The sequence below is a fragment of the Rhinolophus sinicus genome, chromosome 8 (genome assembly GCF_057876585.1).
Source record: "Rhinolophus sinicus isolate RSI-liver-muscle chromosome 8, RSI-T2T, whole genome shotgun sequence".
In the NCBI taxonomy this organism is placed as follows: Eukaryota; Metazoa; Chordata; class Mammalia; order Chiroptera; family Rhinolophidae; genus Rhinolophus; species Rhinolophus sinicus.
In genome coordinates this window covers 3077365-3098061 of record NC_142508.1, presented here as the reverse complement: position 1 = coordinate 3098061, position 20697 = coordinate 3077365, and the positions used below count along the sequence as shown (strand labels likewise).

At 38.5% G+C, this 20697-nt stretch overlaps 1 protein-coding gene across 21 annotated transcripts in view; it reads right to left on the bottom strand.

The window, feature by feature from the left end:
• KMT2C (lysine methyltransferase 2C) overlaps positions 1-20697 on the bottom strand; it is a 222825-nt gene that overhangs the window by 107727 nt on the left and 94401 nt on the right. For all 21 annotated transcript variants that reach the window (XM_088799766.1, XM_088799771.1, XM_088799770.1 and 18 more), the window contains exon 7: positions 7082-7244. In XM_088799766.1, the coding sequence (XP_088655892.1) occupies positions 7082-7244 (163 nt within the window). The remainder of the gene's footprint in view (positions 1-7081; positions 7245-20697) is intronic.

The window sequence follows — 20697 nt, the reverse complement described above, 5'->3', positions numbered from 1 at the left end:
TGGCAATGCTGGGGGCCTAGTTAATGCACGAGATACGCTTGCTGAAAAGAACCAAACAGGAAACTATCAACTGAGAGACACTTTGCAGTGTAAAAAGAAACATTTTATTTGGATGTTAAATATGTTTTAAAATTAACAAAATCAGATAAGAGACAAAATTAAGAAATGTTAATATCAATTAGATTAAGATGCTTCCTAAGCATAAACAGACTAATTTTATTCCAATCAAATACAGTTTTTAATGCTGGATAAGATCGTACATGGGAAAACACAAAGGTGGCAGCTACGTATTCATATACAAACACAATACTTCATACACTAATTCTATATTCATCTCTATTAAAATGTATATAATTATGGACATCATCTATCTGCTAAATGTGGATCAAAAGAAATGGCACCTTTTAACAGTTCTTTTACACTAAAACCAAAAATCTGAACGAATAAATTCGCTTTGCCAAGTACACAGTTAAATACATGCATATTACACAATAGGAAAATAATGTATTCTAAAATCATACCAATTGGATAGTACATATAAATATGCCTATAACTGAAACATGGTCTCAACTAAATGGTTTGATCAGTAGATCATCCTAGGACCTTTTTAGATTGTTTATATGAATTGTTTTTCTCTTGCGTTTTTTGAAGGTTTGGTCAGTCCTCTGGCTATAAATAAGCCCTTTTCTCCCTTTCCCAGTCAAGCATCTGGAAACAGTAAGAATGTATTCCTGGTCCTTCTATCACGAGTCAGCAAAGTGGCTTTGTGGGCCACAGAAATCTCTGGTGTACAGACTTTGTGTTTCTACTTTGGAGTCGCTTTAAAGTGGTCAAGACCATTCATAGCTTGAGGGCAGGACGAACAGAGCCCCTGGGATGCACCTGGCCTGCAGGCTGCACCCCTGGAGGCTCCACGCCCACCATTCATCTGAAGCTACTTGAAAGAGGCTACCAATGACCTATGAACTCCACTGGTTACTTTTTAGGTCTTACCTTGTTTGCCCTTTGCAGCATTTACATTCCTATGCACTCCCCCCTTAAAATTCCCTTCCCCTGGCTTTGTAGGATTTCTCCTTAAGTGTCCCTTGCCTCCATCTTCTCCTCCGGTGTTGGCTTTTGTATCTCTGGACTCTAAATGCTGGGGTCTCTCAGGACGCCTCCTGTACCCTCTTTTCTCATTTCCCATGGCTTCTCTTTGTGATCACACCAACTCCTATGTCATAAAACACCACCCACCGTGATTCCCAACTCGAAGATCACCAGCCCCAAACGTCTTTCTAAACCCCAAAGAGTTATTTTCAGGTCTCACTGGACCTCAATAGCCAGATAAGCTATAAACACTCACTCGACACCTCTAGAACAAAACATTTTTTTAAAACCTAAACCACTCCCCTTTTCTCAACCAGCCAGGTAAAGGCAGAAACTGTACTATCACTGTTGTCACCCTTCTCTGACCCAACGCTTCCAAGCGACTCCAACTCTCGTGAGAAAACTTCCTGTGTGTCCCTCTTCCTACTGTGTGTGCCGGTCAGCGTCCTGGCTGGCCTTGGTAATGAACGTCCTGGTTGGCCTTGGTAATGAACGGCAGCGCTGATGACGGTCCTGGCCTCCTCCCCAAACCCCCTTCTACGCAGCCAAAACCATTTTTTCAAAAACAAATCTGGTATGCTCTGCTCAAATGACATCTTCATTAATACGTCCTTTTTCACCTAAAACAACAACAACAAATCACGACTTTCTAGGATGAGGCAAAGAAACAAACCGTTACCTTCTTTTCCAACTGAATCTCAGAACCACTCACTGTTTCCTGGTCACACCAAACACCTGGCTGCACACATAACACACGGCTCAATGTGCGTGTGCTTGGATCTGCTCTGTTCCTTCTGCTTCGACTGTTGTTCCTGTGTTGTGCTCCTAGCCCATCCAAAGAGACCTTGAAAACTTTGCTAAAACATAGTCCCTAAGTATCCCCGTGTTACCACACCTGAAGACCTACTTAGGTGACGATTCCCTTCCCCATGGCTGAGAATAAACTGTGATCTAATTAATTAGAACACAATGCTGTGAACCCTTGAAAGGGAGGGATCTTGTCTTTCCAACTTTGTGCCAGGCAAGTGAGAATACAAATCAAATCTTACTAAATATATATTTTAAATAAATGCCTTGTATCTAAAACCACATTCAAATGGCTCTTTGACAGGCATTTTAAATAAATCATTAATGTAAAAATGGAAATGTCATAAATTGGTTCACATTTGATAGAAACGATATAAGGTAAATTATTTTTCTCAGTACTAGAAGAGAGTGCCAATATTTACTCATTCAAGCTACGTACATTTAAAGACTAATCTTTGCTATCTGCCTACCATCAGAACATATAGAAACTGGCATAAATACTGGACTCTGGTTACCCGATACTCAGTTCATTTGGCTACTGTATCTTGCTAGGAACACTGTCCAAAAAGCTTCTGTGACACTCTCTAAAGTGTGCTACTCTGACTCTTCAAGTTGCCATGGTAGTTCCTCACCACATGTGGCTACTGAGCAGATGAAATGTGATGAGTCCAAATCAAGAAGTGCTGTACACAGAAAATGCACCCCAGATTCCAAAGATTTACTAGGAAAAAAATGTCAAATATCGCAACATTTTTTCACTACATGTTGAAATATTAATACTTTGTATATACTGGGCTAAAATTAATTTCAAAAATTTTTTACCCTGACTGTATTAAAATTAGTTGTACTGGCCACATCATATTTCTATTGCACTGTTTCCTACAGCAAAGCCCAGTCTGCAAAAAGGTAACTGTGTATCACTATAGCAGAGATTACTTTTTCATTCCATGAGTTTCCAGCAATTCCTTAATGACAATACTGTCATGTTGTTTGATCAGTATGGATCATTGGTAATAAATTAGGCAAAGAAAAACATCGACATGGTACATTTGGTCCAAAAACATTTACTATGCATTATGTAAAAATAATTAACAGAAAAAAGTACTACATAAAGAAATGAAGTTGGTTCCAACCACTTCCCCAATCAAGGAGAAGATAACATGCAGAAATACTAAAACAGCCTTTTGGAGGTCATGCATAAGAAGATGGTATTACTGGATTGTGTAAGTGTCATGTCAGATTATAAGTATATGTACACATATGTACATATATGTCTGCACACCACAGAGACATTCAGTTTGAAGCAATCACAACTAAGTGAGGTTTTTCTTTAAGCAGATGGAAAAGCAAAGGAGACTGAGTGAAAGACTAAAGCTAAAGATAATTTGAGAGGACAGGAGCTACAGGTCAGTTTGGCTCTAAAGATCATGCTCTTTCCTGGTCGTCAATATTGCCTCCCAGGGGAAGGGCCACAAGGTGAAGAATATCTGAGCACGAACGTACGAGGCAGCCAGTGCCAGCACAGGCGTAGAACAAAGAGGCTCGATGCTGTAGGGGAGCAAGACAAGAGCGGAGAAATAGAAGGAGAAGCTTTGGACAAGGTCACTTCCTAAGTGACAGCTATAACAAGAGAAGAGATGGACGAAAAGACAACAACATTGAGCTTAGATGACCAGGGGCCTTATCAGAGATCCTTACACTTGGTCAAGTTGGAAGGTGAGACTGCTGCTTAAGCGAGTCTAGGAGCACGTACGAATAAAAGCACTGGTAGGAACAAAGAGCAACAAAAGTCAGACTGATGTCGTACAGCGTCAACTGAAGAAGGACTAGAGCAGCAGGCTGTGTGACCTCCATCGTCTGTGCTGCCAGTCCTGGGCGGCCCCTGCTGGCTGACTTACCGAGCACCGGAATCTCTAGGAGGAGTCATCAGTCATGGCTGCTGACCAGAGGGTCTGGCCCACATCGTAGGCAGGTAGGCAAGACAGAAAGGTCAGGAAACTGACTGAATTTAGGGAAACAGAAAAGCAGCAGGACTTGGTGTCCAGAGATAGAAAGACAAGCAAGAACAAGAGCTTAGAGTTAAAGCTTAGCTGAAGGAAAAGAGTTAAAGCTGTGAAAGTACTAAGGGAGGGGAAGGGACTGAGACAGCACTGCCCTGGGAAGCCTGCACGGCTTCTCCTGACAAACAGAACAGTGGCCGACCCCTCTCCCTGTGTGACCACGTCTGCGTACCTTGCTGTTGCCTCTACTCCCCACCTACCTAGTAGACACCACGTTCCAGGCACGGCGACCACCTGTCTGCCCCGCAGTCATGCCAAGCTCGTCCCTCATGGCCTGTGCAGCAGTCATTCGCTCTACCTGGAATGTTCTTTCCTCTGATCTCGCATGGCTGGCTCCTTGCCATCCAGCTTTCCCTGTGAGGCATGCCACCACTCAGGAAGTGTACCTGGCTACGTCTTCTAGCTGGATATTCAGTGTACATTTTCCAGCCTCGGTTAGCGTTTATGTGCACCATCATGAAGGTAATGATGGAGCCACGACCAGCACTTCCCTACGACACAGCACCCGAAAACTGGTTTCTAATGAAAAGCTTGGCCTGCTCGCCGATGCTCTTTGTTGGGATTTCTTTCTAATGAGGCCTGTGCTTGTGTTAGATTTGTCAGCTTTTATAAAAAGATGTCCATGTTACTCCTAATCCAGCTAACTGCCGCAGCATACTGCTCTCCACTTAGTATCGCACTTAGTGAATACATACAGCTAGAGCCTTAAAGAGAAAAGCTAAAATAGCTCCCTTAAATAGCAGTTAATATACACAAGGTACAATGCTACATGAGATTCATCAATGAGTGTCATTTAACCCTCATGATAACACTTTCACTTAAGATATCCCCATTTTTAAGACACAAAAAGTTATGTACGTTGTGCTACCAAACACAACTAGGACAGCTAGAAACACTACGAGATGTTATGAAGACGATTGCACAGTATGTCATCACAGTACATTCTACCTGCAATGTTCTCTACATCCCTCGATTAAAGCAAATGACCAGAACGCTGTGTGTTCACACTGCATGGTTCAAGATCCTCACGAAACAGAATTCACTGAGCTGGGCTTTAGTTTGAAACCACTGGCTTATTTTGAGGGCTGTTATAAGAAATTGCTCTGTGAGATCTGTTTCTTATACTTCAAGGCAGCTACTTTAAGACAATTTTTCACTGCGGTATGTAGTATATATATATGTGTGTGTGTGTATATATATATATATATGTATAGGTATATATATATATATATATATATATATATATATATATACACACACACACACATATATATATGGTCTCAGTATCAAGTGAATTCTTGTTAAATTACTAGGAACCAGGTAACTTCTTATTTCCTTCTTTGTGTTGACTGCTGGAAAGCTCTGGAGCCAATTTGTGGCTTAGGTTTTGGCAGCACGCATTTGCATATCCGCCTCACCAGGACCTACCTTCATGTTTATCCTATCCTGATTTTCCCATGGCCGAATTTCCTAGCTTATTTTCAATGTGATTTTATCTTGCCGTTTGTGTATTTTTATGAGTCTCCATCAGTCTGTTTTGGAACAAGGCACAGGCCCAATACCTCCAGAGTTCCTTTCAGCTTATGTTGCCAGCATGAACATTTCACTATTTGCATGATAAATGACAGTAAATCATCTCACCTCAGCTCTCACAGCTCATCACTTTACAAAGCGATTTCTGAGCTCTAACATATAAATGACGTCTGCTCTTAGAACACAGCCTGCAGTAGAAAGCAGTGCTGCCACTCAGGGCTAAAATATCTAACATTAGAAATAGCCGTAGGAAAGTCTGCATCGCTTAATGAGGTCTAAAGCATGACTGAATACAAAAGGCTGAATAAAATTCAGATTCTTAAACAGACACGCAATTGTGCTATTCGATTGGCAAAGTGTATTATAGCGCCCAGGACACAATCACCTCTGCTGACTAACGTGGTACTTACTACTCGGTGCACTTACTGAAGTGACTCACTACAGGGGGTCTGAAAGTAAGTCACACCCATCACGTGGCTCTGTTTGAATGTTCTTCTCCCGGGTTTAATGGTGCATAAGCCAAAATATTTTTAAAACTTTAAATCCCTTATTAGTCTAAATACAATTTGAATTTCAGTTTGCCTTACCTATGATTTATGTCTATATAGTGATTAAGGGTATTATAGCATACAATGTAGACACAAAATAATTTTAACTGAAGATGAAATTACGCTACTGAAAAAAAGATAAAAAATACTGACTATGAAGTTGACCTGTACTTGAGATTCCTTCAGTTTAAGCCTATTTATGTTTCAGAGCTGGGAAACATAGGGGGAAAGCTTTTACTAACATTACTAAGAAACAGGTAAAAGCTAACAATTAAGTAAAAAAGACTGAATAAAGCATCCCAGAGATTTCACAACGAGACTGGAAATCCAAGGTACTAGGTGGAAAGATTCCAAAGCACACATGCTCACTGGAAATCCACATAGTAGGAAAAAGGTGAGATCTTTGTTCAACGATAAAGACAGTATTTCTGTATGACATAAAAGTCAAACATTTGAACATGTTCACCTAATTACAAAATACTATTTGGAAGAGAAAGGAAAAAAGCACAGCTGAGGATTACAGCTAACCAAGACAGACGGATCAAGAAGAAACCCTACAGAGATTCCTATTACGACTAGAAGGGCCCTTCAGTTTCCGAGGAAGTGTGTTGTGACCCTGTTCATGTACATCCTGAAATAACACCTGACTGAGACCTCATCTAAGTCTCCAAGTGGGTGGTTTTTTAGTGTAAAAGACACTGAATGCTGTTTAACTTTTTAACTGACTTATTTTATAGTACATGTTAAATATTACATACTCTATTTCTATCTTTCTATGGTGGTTTAAAATGTCTTTAAATAAGAATAAAAAACATGCAAACTGTATTTGAATTTTTGAGGAAACGCCGTTTTGGATTTACCTTCAATGACATGGTTGATAACAGACTCCCCCCAAGGACCTCTGGCCAAGAGTCCTCAGATTAGCAAGACTATGTCACACTACCTTCTAATACAAGTAGAATAACGTTTAAGGAACTTACAACATTTGTTATTCTAAGTGAGTACACTGATCAATGTTTAAAGATACGTCTGTAGTAAACTTACATCTTTCAGGAGCTTGATCGATGTGTTCTGGACAAAGAAGGAAGAAGTGACTGAAATCCTGAAAGGTGCCGGCTCCAGCGGCACACGGATAATGGTACATCTGGGTACATTTCTCTTCACAGCATTTGATAGTGGCTCCAAGGTGCTTACAAAATGCACATCGCTGAAAGGGCAAAGGGGAAAGAAGTTTCTTTATAAAACCCTGGAAAAGGAACATTCAAATGTGGTGCTAGGAGGCTATACAAAAGTCTTTGTATATCACTAGTAAAACTATTTGAACCCTTAAAATACCAAATAAAGGATCAGTTAAAAATAATAAAACCTAAGGTACTCTGTTCAGTGCTTAATACAGATTGGTCCTTCTATTCAAGTTCACAAAGTTAGCATTTCACTTTTTTCTACTGTCAAAAACATACAACTAAATTTTTTAAAAATCAGTAATATGGTTTAAAAGGCAGGTGTCTAGTTGAAGATTATTTTAAGTGTTTACATAGCATTAATAAACAAATAAAATGAATACATACTATTTATAAAACCTCTTACTATTTTTCATCCTGGCTTAGCAATCACAGAATAAGTTAATAAGGGACAACTGTCTTGTTAAAGGCAACAACAAATCCAGGCATTTCACTGTAGCAATTAGTTTTAAGTGTCTTAATAAAAGCCGGGACAGTAAAGAAAAATCAGGTCATGTAAGTACCTTCCCCACCCACCACGCTCCCATTTCAATCTGCTTCTACTCGCTTGCAAGTGGTAAAAGCAATGAAATAAGCCTCCCACCGTCAACAGGGAGTCAGCGCCCTGAATGTGCACTTCCGGTCGGATCAGCCACAAGCTGCTGTGCTGACTTCCCTCGGCTCTCCCTGTGAATGACTAATGGAATAAAGTCTTGCTCGTCCTCCCAAGCCCGTTTTGGGTATCATTTGCTTTGTGGAGCCTTTGCTGGGCGCCTCATCATCCAGGATAAAACTCTCCTTATGTAGAAGATGCCCAGCTGTCTATCGTGCACATACACCTCTGGCTTAGCATTTACGCCACTGCACGGTAAGTACTTGTCTGTTTTTCATCCTAGTCCAACACCCGTGAGTAGAGAGAACTGACTGCACCATCTCTGCTCTGTAGCACCACGGGTGCTGCCGGGCATCGGGAAGCCCACAAATGGTGTGCGTGATCACCTATACTAAATGGACGCCACTCCTGGTCCTTTCTTCTGGAGTGTGGCTCATGAGCAGCACGGCTGCAACAGCTAAAGCCAAACGGGACCATCTGTGGGAAAACCAAGCCTCAAGTAACAGAAAGAGGTGCTAACGTTACTGTGAGTCTCTTCACAGGCTAATATGCTGCCTCTATATTGTTAGTTAATCAGAGAATATGAAAGTTTTTAAGTTAAAATTAATTTCAATATTTTGTGTGTAAATCTACATAAGACATCATATGCCATCCAACTCTTCCTCACAACCTTCAGTCCATTGAATTGAACCAACAGAAGAAAGCTTAGTGTCTCTTGGTGTCTTCTACACATTCTGAATACAGCCAACAGATTAAAGAACTGGAAATAAACACCAGTTATCTGTAGCATTTTAACTTAATACAGAATGTCCACAAATCCACAGACTGGTATACATTCCAGTTTTCCTTTTGTACTCAAGGGTGTTACTGCATTAAAAACACAGAAGGAAAGAAATATAGCCTAATTTCTCTTCATTGATAAAGTGTAATAACCACTTGCTCCAAACTGAATACATTTTTAGTTTAAACCCTCCCCAGGTATCTGAATATGTTTAGTATATTAATAAAACATGCATAACATCTAGGTAGCCTGTGTATCCTTGTATCCTATGGTCCTTGTATCATAATGAAAAGGCAAAGAAAATGTTTAGTCCAACCTATCATTGAAAATTATTTATATTAACTCATTAACATATAATTTCTGCTAAACTTTTAAAATCTAGAATCTTTGTTGCTTTCATAGCATATGTCAAGTTGCGCAGAAGCCTTTTGCACTAAAAATGATTCTGGCAAATAAAATGTAATGACTTTTATTTAAGTGAATAAGGAAACAAAATAATTTAAACTGACCCCTTTTCCAGTGTCTATATCATTTTAGAAACATCAACATGTTCTCTTAATTACATTTGCAATGAAAAGTGTTACATGACATTAGCTAAACTACTATGAGAAGTCCTGGAAGGTATTCAACATACTAATTTACAATAATATATAAAATTATCAGGGAATAAAGGGAGGGAAATAAAATACTAACTACATTTAAGAGAATGCTTCAAACCCATCTGTTATAATTACATAGCTACTGAAAGACATTTGGCATTATAAAGAAACATATGCTTTATATATAGGCTGGAATATTTCGTTTTGAACCAAATAAAAAGCATTTGTAAATTTGTTATAAAGCTAATTAACATTTGGGGAGAGGAAGGTAAGGTAAATAGCTTTTAAACAGTTTATCAACTAAGCAATTTATTTGAATCAATATTTAAAACTCCTAAATAGCATTTTTTCTACTCTTTTTAATAATTAAAAGAAAAAGGTTGTATTTTAATATTAATCCAAGAACACATCTAAGGAACGCTCTCAATGAGTTCATATTGTGCGAATGAGGCTGAGAAATTTCCAAAACTTTCATTTCACTAGACTGCAATAGGGAAGTAGCTCTCAAAATAAATCCGTAATACAAAACAGAATCAACAAAGTTTCCGGTTGAGGTGAGTTATGAAACAGGAACAAGAAGCCTGAGGCCATTCCAAAGCTCGTTCATCAATTATCGAGTATTTATTCTGTATCATCGATGGCAGTGGGCTAAGTGCTCTAAGAGACATCACATGTTATTAATCCCCGGTGCTTAGCAAAAGGAACTCACTGAAATGTTCATAACACACAATTCGTAATAGCACCAAACTGACTAGCCCCCAAAAGCCCAACAGCAAAATAGATCAGTTGTGGGACTCTCACAACAGAATACTATATCGCAATGAGATTAAATGAACACCAATTACAGGCAACAACTTGGATGAACCTCACAAATACAATGGTGTGTGAAAGACCACCTATGGAAAACCGTCCTTATTGTTTAGTCCAACTATACGAAGTACAAAACCAGGCAAGACTAACCCCCAGTGTTAGCAGTGGTTAACAGTGCTTGCTTAAGGGGACGGGAAACTAGGGGCCTGAGTGGAATTTCTGCTACTGTTATTCATTTCCCGATCTGATTTCAGTTTATGATCACTAATCTTGGCTGTACACCTATAATAACAGCGTTTTCTTGTGTAGGTATTATACTTCAGTAAGAAGCTTTTCTTAGAAAATTTAAGAGAGCTTTAGGTAGACTCAACTTTTAATGGAAAATATTTGTCCTGTTATTTCTCATGTGAAATATCTATATAATGCATCATCACAGCAAATGACTCAAAGTCTCTTAATGGCACTGTGGTCTCAAACGATGGCAAAAAGCAATGACAATATTAAATCCTGTTATTGATCTACTAGCTTTGAATGTTTATACCAGTAGAGTCACTTTGGATTTCTTTAAATTGATGCACAAAATAAACAGTATTTTTTCTTTTTCTTTTAGTAACTTTCACTTGAAGAAAAAAATCATTAAAATTTAAAGAATAGATACAATTATAGATTAGGTAAGGGAATAAACATTTTATACAGATGTTATGAAGTGCTATCGAAAACAAAGAACCTTGAACCTTATCGCATAGTCTCATATCATACATGCAATTTAACTATAAAATGGATAACTGACCTAAAGGTAACTCCAGAATATGCGATGGTATTTTTCATATAAGGCATAATAAGCATAATCGATGAAAGAAAAAAATTACAGCTTGACAATTGATAAACTTCATTGAAAGTAAACCCTCTCTGCTCTTCAGGAAACACTAAGAAAATAAAAACAAGTCACAGACCAGGGAAAAATATTTGCAAAATACATCTCTAATAAAATGACTTCTATGAAAAAATATAAAGAACCCTTATGACTCAATAGTAAGGAGAAGACAAATAAATCAATTGGGGAAGGGGGGTGGGCAAAATATTTGAAGAGACACTTCCTTAAAGATCTATAAAGGCGGGTTAAGTACATGAAGCTGTTCCATCTCATTGCTCAGCACGAAACCCAAAACAAGCCCACAGCGAAGGGCCACTACACTGGACCCGGTAAGATTAGAAACAGCGACAACGTCCAGTGGTAACAGCAACGAGGAGCTAACGGAACTTCACTTCCCGCTGGCGGAAAAGGAAACGTCTACAGGCACTTCTAATGAAACCGGGAAACTGCTTTCCAAAGTTCAACATACACTTTCAAACAAAGAAGCAATTCCAGTCCTTATTATTACACAAGAAACAAAGAGAAATACTACACGTTTCATCAGTGTTCACAGCAGCTGTATAATAGTAGCCAAAACGGGAAGAAATCTACCAGCTGATGAATAGATGGAGCTCAAAACCATTATGCTACGTACAAAAGCCAGGCAGAAAGTACTACGTCCTGTACAATTCCATGTATACACCAGTCTAGCAAATGCAAAGCTATAGGAAGAGGAACCAACCAGGGAGGGGTGGCAGAGGGCTGCCGCCGAGGGCCAGGAGAGAAGCTGGTGGGGCACAGGAAAGGCTGTGTATCTTGACTGTGATGGTAGTTATTAATACACACCTGACATACACAGTCCTCAAAACAAGGCATCAATTACAGTGGATGGAAAATGGACCTTAGTAAAGAATGAGCCTCGCACAGAAAACAGCTCTATTTATGTACGTACTGGATAAAGGCAGAGGCACTAATATGAGAATGACTCTCTTGAAAATAAAATTCGTACAATCTGAATAAAACATAACCCCTAACTACTTGAAGTCTCCCGGGAATCAGCAAAGCAGGCTGACGGGGAAGGGCATCTGAGCCCTGAGAGGAGGGACACCAGTGGCGCAGGCTGGGTGTAAACAGACTTGCAGCGAAGGGTAGTCCTAGAGGGCAGTGGCACTGGACCTCACACAAAGGCTTCAAGTTACGGCTGTGAGAAGACACCTGAAGTTCAATGACGCTAGACAGCACGGAACCTAAGGGGAAGCCTGGGAAGGAGGGAGCCCCAGAAGGGAGCTCCCGAATCTGAATACACTCTGAGCTCTGTTACACCCCTAAAATGTCCATTCACAGGCGGCCTCTCAGCAGCAAGAGCGAAACTGATGAAGTGAGCTGAGGAGAGATTTCTGATGCTGCCAGCAGCTGCAGTGATGTCGTTGGGGTGCAAATCCACTCACCATACGGGCCTCCCAGAAAACAAAACCGAACAAACAAAAACTTCACACTGAACAAAACAAGATAATAGTTATCCAGTACCTATAAACGAGCATCTGAAATGCTCAGCATACAATAAAATATGCTGAGACATGTGAGGGGGGAAATAACAGTAAAATGGGACCCACAATGAAGAAAAACATATTCAGTAAAAAAAAAAAAAAAAGACAAAATGAACAAAGTCTGGGAAACGTGCACAACACACAGGAAAAGCTGGTCATAACCAGGAGAAATACAAGAGACCTGAAAATTACCAAGTAAAACCCAATGGAAATTCTATAACTAGAAATTATAGTAATTTAAGAGATTGGATATTACAAAAGAAATGGTCAACGACCATGAAAACAAAGGAATCATTTATCCATTCTGAGGAACTGAAAGCAGAATTACTGAAGCAGCAATGGCCAGCGCTGCAGTGACCCTGGGACAGTACAAACTGCACCGACGTGCATGTAATCAAAGCTGCAGGGAAAGAGGAGAGAGAAAAAGGGGACAGAAAGAGGGAAGGAATAAAGGGAAATCTTTTCACAAATTTGGTGAAAAAATCAACTTACAGTTTCAAGAAGCTCAGCAAACCCCAAGCAGGAAGAATACAAAGAAAGTCACACTTAGGCACACCTCACGCTGCTGGAAACCAAAGATAAAGAGAAACTCCTGAAAGCACCCAGAGAACAGCAAAACATTATATACACAGAATAACGATACTACTGACTTCTCATCAGAAACAAGGGAAGACAGGAAACCATGCAAGAAATTTTAAATGCTGAGGGAACAAAAACCTGCCAATACCAAACTGTATTCAGAAAAAATAAATTCTTCATGACTACAGACTTCCACTTCCAGACAAAATGGAGGAGATTCACTTTTTCTTATATTTTACATTAAGTACAGCTAAAACTTTGGACGTGACACATAGGACAAAGACAAGAAGACACAAAAAGGTAGACAGAAGGCAGCAGACCAACTAGAGCCTCAGGTGCTGAAGAATGAAAATGCACCAACTCCCCAGGTTTGCTTTCTGCTTCACACGTCCGAAGAGCTGCAGAAGAAGCCGACCACGCAGAAACACTAACATCAACACACCAAAAAAAACGAAAAGCCCAGAAGAGCCTGACCAAACGGGTGAGAAAGTGGCGGGCTAGCAAGACAGAAAACGTTAGGTGAGGAGCAACCTGTGAGCCCAGCACCACAGAAGCAGCCCAAGCCCCACACTCATCAGCAAAGGCTGCGGGGAGAACCCAGACTGCCCTCCCCACCCTATACGGGGTGTCACCCTAGAAGGTGGGCGGGAACCAGGACCTTCACACCCACTGAGGAGGAGCAAGGCCTCCTGCCTCCCTAATGTCAGTGGAGAAAAGGTCGGGGGCTGGGAATGCAACACCCACCCACTGGTAATGAGGTGCCCCTGCCTCTCCCCTTCCCATTGGGCTGGGGGCAGCGGATGCCTGCGGACAATCGGAAATTAAACTACTGCCCAGAGGTGACGTGCGCCCCCCCACCCCACAGTGGCCTTGGGGGCCAAGGGAAAAGCAGCACCCTTGTGAGACACGGTGATATCAGCAAGGCACAGGAAAGAGTCTAAATTTTCACTCTGCCCATCATGCATGCGAGTCCCACCCCAACAACATGTCAACGGAAGCTGGTTACAGAATCTGGGAAACTGAAACTTCCATACACACCTGAGAGCAGCAAAATGGTGCCATCCCTTTTGTTTTGTATCCCAAAAGTACAGTTTCAGATAAGAGCTACGAAGGGGTGGATTTAAATTAACAATCAAAAAATAATTTGACATACCATAACAAGAAGCAGGAAAATCTCAAAGGGAATGAGAAAAGACAATCAATAGATGTTAGAATTACTTGCCACATTTTAAAAAATTATAAAACTGCTTCAACAAAAAAATTGTGAACATGCTTGAAGCAAATGAAAAAACATTTCGGCAAGGAAACAAAGTCTTGGCAAAGAAATAAATACAAGATACCATGTAGAAACAAAAGGAAAGTTTAGAACTGAAAAATATACCAACAAAAATAAAGCACTAAGTGAAGGAACTTAACAGTGGGATGGAGAAATTACCCCACCTGAACAAGTGAGAAAGTGGACTGGTAAAAAGAAACGGATGAAGGGGACACTGGGACTAGTAACAAACGCTACAGCTTTCCTGTCTTGGGAGTCTTGGAATATGAAAGAAAGGTGAGGCTGAGAAACTATTTGAAGGGATAATGGGTGAAAATTCCCCCAATTTGGAAAACTTACAGATTCAAGAGATTGAGTAAATCCAAAGAGGATATGCTCCCCAAACTCCACGCTAAGACACATCATAGTCAAACTTCTAAAAACTAAATACTAAATGCAAAAATCTTGCGAGGAGAGAAACAAGGCCTTATCCATAGGAGAAAAATAATTAAGATGACAAGAAATTTCTCATCTCAAACCATGGAGGTCAGAGGAAAGTGGCATAGCGTTTTTCAAGAGCTGAAAGAATTGTCAACATAATTCTACATCCAACAAAAAACATCCTTTAGGAATAAGACAGCAATCAAAAATTCTCGGATGAAAGAAAACTAAAAATTAGCCATGAGAAAATACACCCTTAAAGAATACTTATGAAAGTTCTTGCACCAGAAAGAAAAATGACAAAAAGAAGGAATCTTGACACATGATGAAGAAGGAACACAGGGAAGGTAAAAACATGAATAATTACAACAGACTTTACTTTTCCTCTTTAGTTTTCTAAATCATGTTTTAACAACTGAAGCAAGATTTTTCACATTGTTTGATGTAGGTCTCAATGTACGTCTCATACCCTGTTTCCCCGAAAATAAGACCGAGCCAGACAATCAGCTCTAATGCATCTTTTGGAACAAACATTAACCTAAGAGCCAGTCTTATTTTACAATAAGACCGGGTCTTTAGGATAGGACAGGACAGGACAGGATAGGATAGGATAGGATAGGATAGGCTAGGCTAGGATAGATAGAACACCGGGTCTTATATTAATTTTTGCTCCAAAAGACGCATTAGAGCTGATTGTCCAGCTAGGTCTTATTTTCGGGGAAACACGGTATATAAAGGAAATTATGAGACCTATAAATGGAGGATATAAAGGAACATGAAGGAGGTATGGATTCTAGACTTCACAAGACCTGGTAAAATTAAGACACCAATCAGACACATACAGACTATCCTGTATGTGCGTAATGGAATAATTACAGGAACAGCTTAAAAAAAAAAAAAGTCTACACAAAGGGTACAGATAAAAACACTATATAAGGGTAGGACTTCCAGAAAGACAAAGTAAGGAGACCAGAAAACTCTCCTCCCAGGAAAATAACAATTTAACTGGTGAAAATGATATATATGTAAAGTAAGTAAGAGAGACTGTGTGTGTGGGAAAAGGGGGTGGGCAGTTATCATTCAAAGCCTCAGGATATTATCCTAAGAACATACAGCAAATGGAATATTCATTCAGGAAAATGTACTTGAGTTGTTAGTAAAACAAAGAGGAAAAAACCCAACATCATCACTTCAATCAACACAGAAAAAAACTTTAGACAAAATAAAACATCTCGTCATGATTTAAAATGCCAAAAAAATTGGATTAGAAAGAATCCTCCATGCCCTGAAAAGATAGGTTAATAAAAATTCCACAACAAAAATCATGCTTCATGAGTAAAGACTGAATGCTTTGTCCCCTAATATCAGGAACAAGGATATCTGCTTTCTTTTTCTTACTGATTTGTAGTTATTTTATATATTCTAGAAATGATTCCTTTTGTTGGCCATATTTATTGCTATTAATCTTCTTCCTCCCTATGGTTTGTGTTTTCACTCTTATGGTATCTTTTATTAACAGTTATTTTTCTAATACAGTTGAATTCTTCAATATTTTCCTTTATAGTCAGTGCTTTCTGTTCTTAAGAATTCCTTTGCAAACATATTCTCCCATGTCATCTTTTCAAAATTTTATAATTTTAGGTGGAAATGTGGACCAAAAGGAACTCAAAGGTATTTTCCTATTGTTTGTTCTTTCTCTTGATTTTCATTGATTTGAACTTATCTTCTATCATGCCTAGTAATTTAAGACTTACTGGTAAACTCTGTTTATGAAAAATTGGTTATTTTGAGGCACTAGCTGTTATTTTTTCCAGAGAGGATTTATTATTTTCATCAGACAGGTACTTAGGTTGGAGAAGATGACTTTAATTCAATGTCTACATGAGCTGACTTGAAGCTGGGATTCAAGACTTTGTGGAACCAGATTATTTTTGTCAGTTTCCCCTTATTTCAATGGTATACCCCCGAGATCAACAAACTTTTTCTGAAAAGGGCCAGATAATAAACATTTTAGGATTTGTGGGATAAGAGGCAAAATCTAAAATATCATATAAGTACTTACCTACGATGAGAGAAACAAATTCCATAAATTTTTAATAATTATTATTTCAAAATGTGGTAATAAGCGTGATTTTGTTTTTGTAACACAGGTCTACTAATGAAAACATTGAAACTTGGGTGGGGTGGGGGGGAATTACATTTAACTGAAATTCAAACTAACTTTTCCCTATCATCAAAATGAATAGTAAATGTTCTTCTGTTCATTCTGTTATGAGATTTTATCCATCTTTGAAATAAATATTTTCACACAGAGATGCTGCCAAATAGTGGTATCCATCAAATCCATCAATTTTATCTGAGCATATCAACCTTTCATCTGAGCGTATCAACCTTTGAAAGGCATTTATGAAATTGCATTAGTCTTCCCTTGATCCTCGCTTTTAGCGTGTCACTATATTGCAGAATCATCATCTTCAATTAAAGGACAGGTTGAAGCTCCTCAATTACACAGTTAAATGAATTTTGAATTATAGGAATCGCCTTTGTATTTGCCTCGAGGTCCAAAAACTGCTACTGAAACAGGGGTTTGACCTTGGAAAATATTTCTGCACCAAAGTTATGTGGGAATTGAGAGCTTGTTTAACTTTTTATGGCATGAAAAGTGTATAAAGCATTGACATTACTTGTGATTCAAACAACACTAGGTTGTAGAAATAATTTTACCACGGCGTAACGTACTGGTAAAGCAATGTTTTGCCTTATAACTTTAGGTTGAATTCATTAGGAAATATTTTTAAATCTGCAGCAAAGGTTAACTTCCAAATCCATTAAGTATTTGATTTAGAAGTTGAGGGCAACCTTCTTATCCAGATAAATTTTAATCTCAGCCTTAAGTTCAAAAAATTACAATAAAACTTTGCGACTTTTAAGTCATCAAACTGCTTTGTGGTAGGGAATTCAATATATTCAGCTTCCATTTCTAACAGAAATGCCTGGAAGTGAGATTGTGACATCTATAAGCGCACACAAAACTCACCATTTGGCACTAGTAGTTTAACAACCCACGACAGATTTAAATATTTTATGTAAAGTACCTGATGATCAATGAAAACAATGAATAAGCAGACGCTTTTAAACACCATTATGTTTAAACAAGCTTTGTAAATTTGTCCATTTAAAGCCTTTTTCTGCTCCATACTTATTTTTACCAGTTAATTGTAGCACATCTTAGCAGATTCTACTTCAGGTTGCACTGAATTAGTATTCTATCAACTTATTTGAAAATATTTCCTCTGTAGTTGTTTCATGCAGACTGCTTATAAAGATTAAGTCTTCAGTCACTTCAAACTCCGCACTGATTCCTAGATAAACAATAACTGAGCAGTACTGCAACATCAAGAGCCTAGAAAACTGTCTAGAAATTACTTGCCTATTTTTTAAATGACTACTGATATTGCTCAATGTCCTCAACTTTTAACAATGATTCTTACTGAAAGGCTAATAGTCTTTAAAAGGTTCTTTTCTGTGCACACATTTCTTTGACTGTTGTAGCCAAACATGATTTAACTATCTCACCATTGATAAATGGCTTTCTGTGCTTGGCTAACAACAAATGAGCCGCTCAGCTTACTTTAGTTGTAGCCTAATGTTCATTTCTCACCTTTCTAAAGAATTTCTGCTGTGATGAGATATTACATTTTAATTTACTGTTTTTTCTGATCATTAATTTCCTGTGAGTTGGGAATAGTGTGATGAGTACTCAATCTTGTAATGTTGACATATACTGTACTCTTTTAGCATAGATAAAGTACCACAGCATAATACATTTAATGCTTTGCCTTCTAATTTGATAACTCCACTATTCTCCAGAAGTGCTACATATGAAGCCCACCTTTCTTGTTTTAACAGGACAGATGTGTAACAGTAATAAAAGAAATAAGTTGCTGGGACAATACATGTGGCACTCAAACACTGATGAATTCTAATTGTGTCACTGTGATGTATAGCATATCCAAAGCAATGCAAAGCATATGTGGTCTCTGGGCAACAACTCATGTCTATCACCGAAGTGCAACAGAAGCCACAGATAACATGCAAATGAATGAGTGTGGCTTTGTTCCAATAAAATTTTATTTATGGACACTAAAATTTGAATCTCCTATGACTTTCAAGAGTTATAAAATATATTCTTTTAATTTTTTAAACTAGTTAAAAACGTAAAAACCGTGTTGGCTAACGGTCCATATAAACACAGACAGTGGACTGGATCTGACCCACAGACCACAAATTGCTAACCTCTGATGCAGTCTTTAGGGGTCCCAAGTGAAAGTCTGTAATATTTAATGGCCCATAAATCCTAGTTTTGTCTTCCTAGCTCTAGAGACTGCCAAAAATTTTTCTCAGCTTTCCAGCCACTCAGCTGGTCTTTTACAAACTGGACAAATGTCTCAGGGGAAATGAAGTTAATGACAGACCGCCCTCCCTCTGGGCCTTCACTCCTGCAAGTCCTCGCCTCTCCGAGAGCTCTCCAACACCTTTAAGTATTTCACTGAAAAAAGATTTTACCCAGCTTTTCCAGTTGCTCCTAGTGGGAGAGCTGCTCTAACAAAAGTTTCTCTGCTAAAGGTGGAGGTGGAAGTAATACTTTGCCTACCAGATATCGAGACCTTTAAGCTACAGTCACCATGGCAGTGCGATGTTGTCACTGGAGCATATAAACAGACAAATGAACTAAAATAGAGAGCTTAGAAATAAACCCACACATTAGTAAACATTTGCTAGATAAGAGATCATATTTCAAATTAGTGGATAAAATAAATTTTCATAAATGATGTAGTAAACAATTGGCTCTCCATATGTGAGAAAATGAAATTGGACTCATATCACAGAATACAAAACTCAGAAACACCTAAATGTTAGGACAAAACTACATAAGTGAGCTTCTGAAATGTACTTTCAGGGACACATTAGAAATCACTAAAAGTTTTAATTTTGAAATAAACACATTATCACGATTCAAAATTCAAAACTTTCTAAAGGGTATACAATGAAAGAAACACCTTGATAGAACCACACAGGATAAATTCCCTAGAGGCAAAGAAGTTTACCAGTTTCCCTATGTGGCCTTCAAAGCTATTTTACGCACATGCAAGTTCATGATAGTCTCTGTTCCCCGTGCTTTACATCAAAGGTCTTCTTTACAATATCAAAGAATACCACTCACCTCATCACAAAGAAAAGCTCATTTCTTGAAATTATGACTTTTACTGAGAAAAACACTAAGGGCAAGGCATCTTTACTGAATAGGCCTTAAAATTTTAACTATATTTTATTAAATAGGTACATTTTATACAACAAACATTTCCAGTTTCTCTTCACTTCCACCCAACTTAATTCCTAAGTAAAAATTCAGTAATAAAGTTGGCAGGCTGAAATTATTCAAACATTAAATTCCAGGTGTAGGTATACCTAAAAGCATTGCAAAGTCAAATCTTGTATTATCAAATCTTGCTGAATCCAGACTTTGTTATTGGTATTCTGACAAAACAATCCATAATTGGCCTTCGATGTCATCCTCATAGCCTTGCATTTTAGAGTGAAGAGATAATATAATCTCTTACTGTGCAAAATGAAACTGAGTATAGACAGGTATAGTCTGACTTGGTGACGACGTCTCCTGATAACAGCTAAGAATGTCACATACAAAATAAGAAGTCCAGATTCCTGATTCTCCTCATTAAATGTAGTAATCGTGTTTTATTTAGAAAAACTTACAATACGAAACACATTTGAAATCATTGGCCATTTCTCCTTAAATCTATTAATCCAGACTCAGTATTTCCTACTATCCATCCTGTAACTTTTATTCCATGTTGCATCCATCTCTTCACTGGACTTCTTCCTGTGAACATTAACTAAAGGTTCAATATTCCATCACTTTTTCTCTTTGTTTAACGTTCTC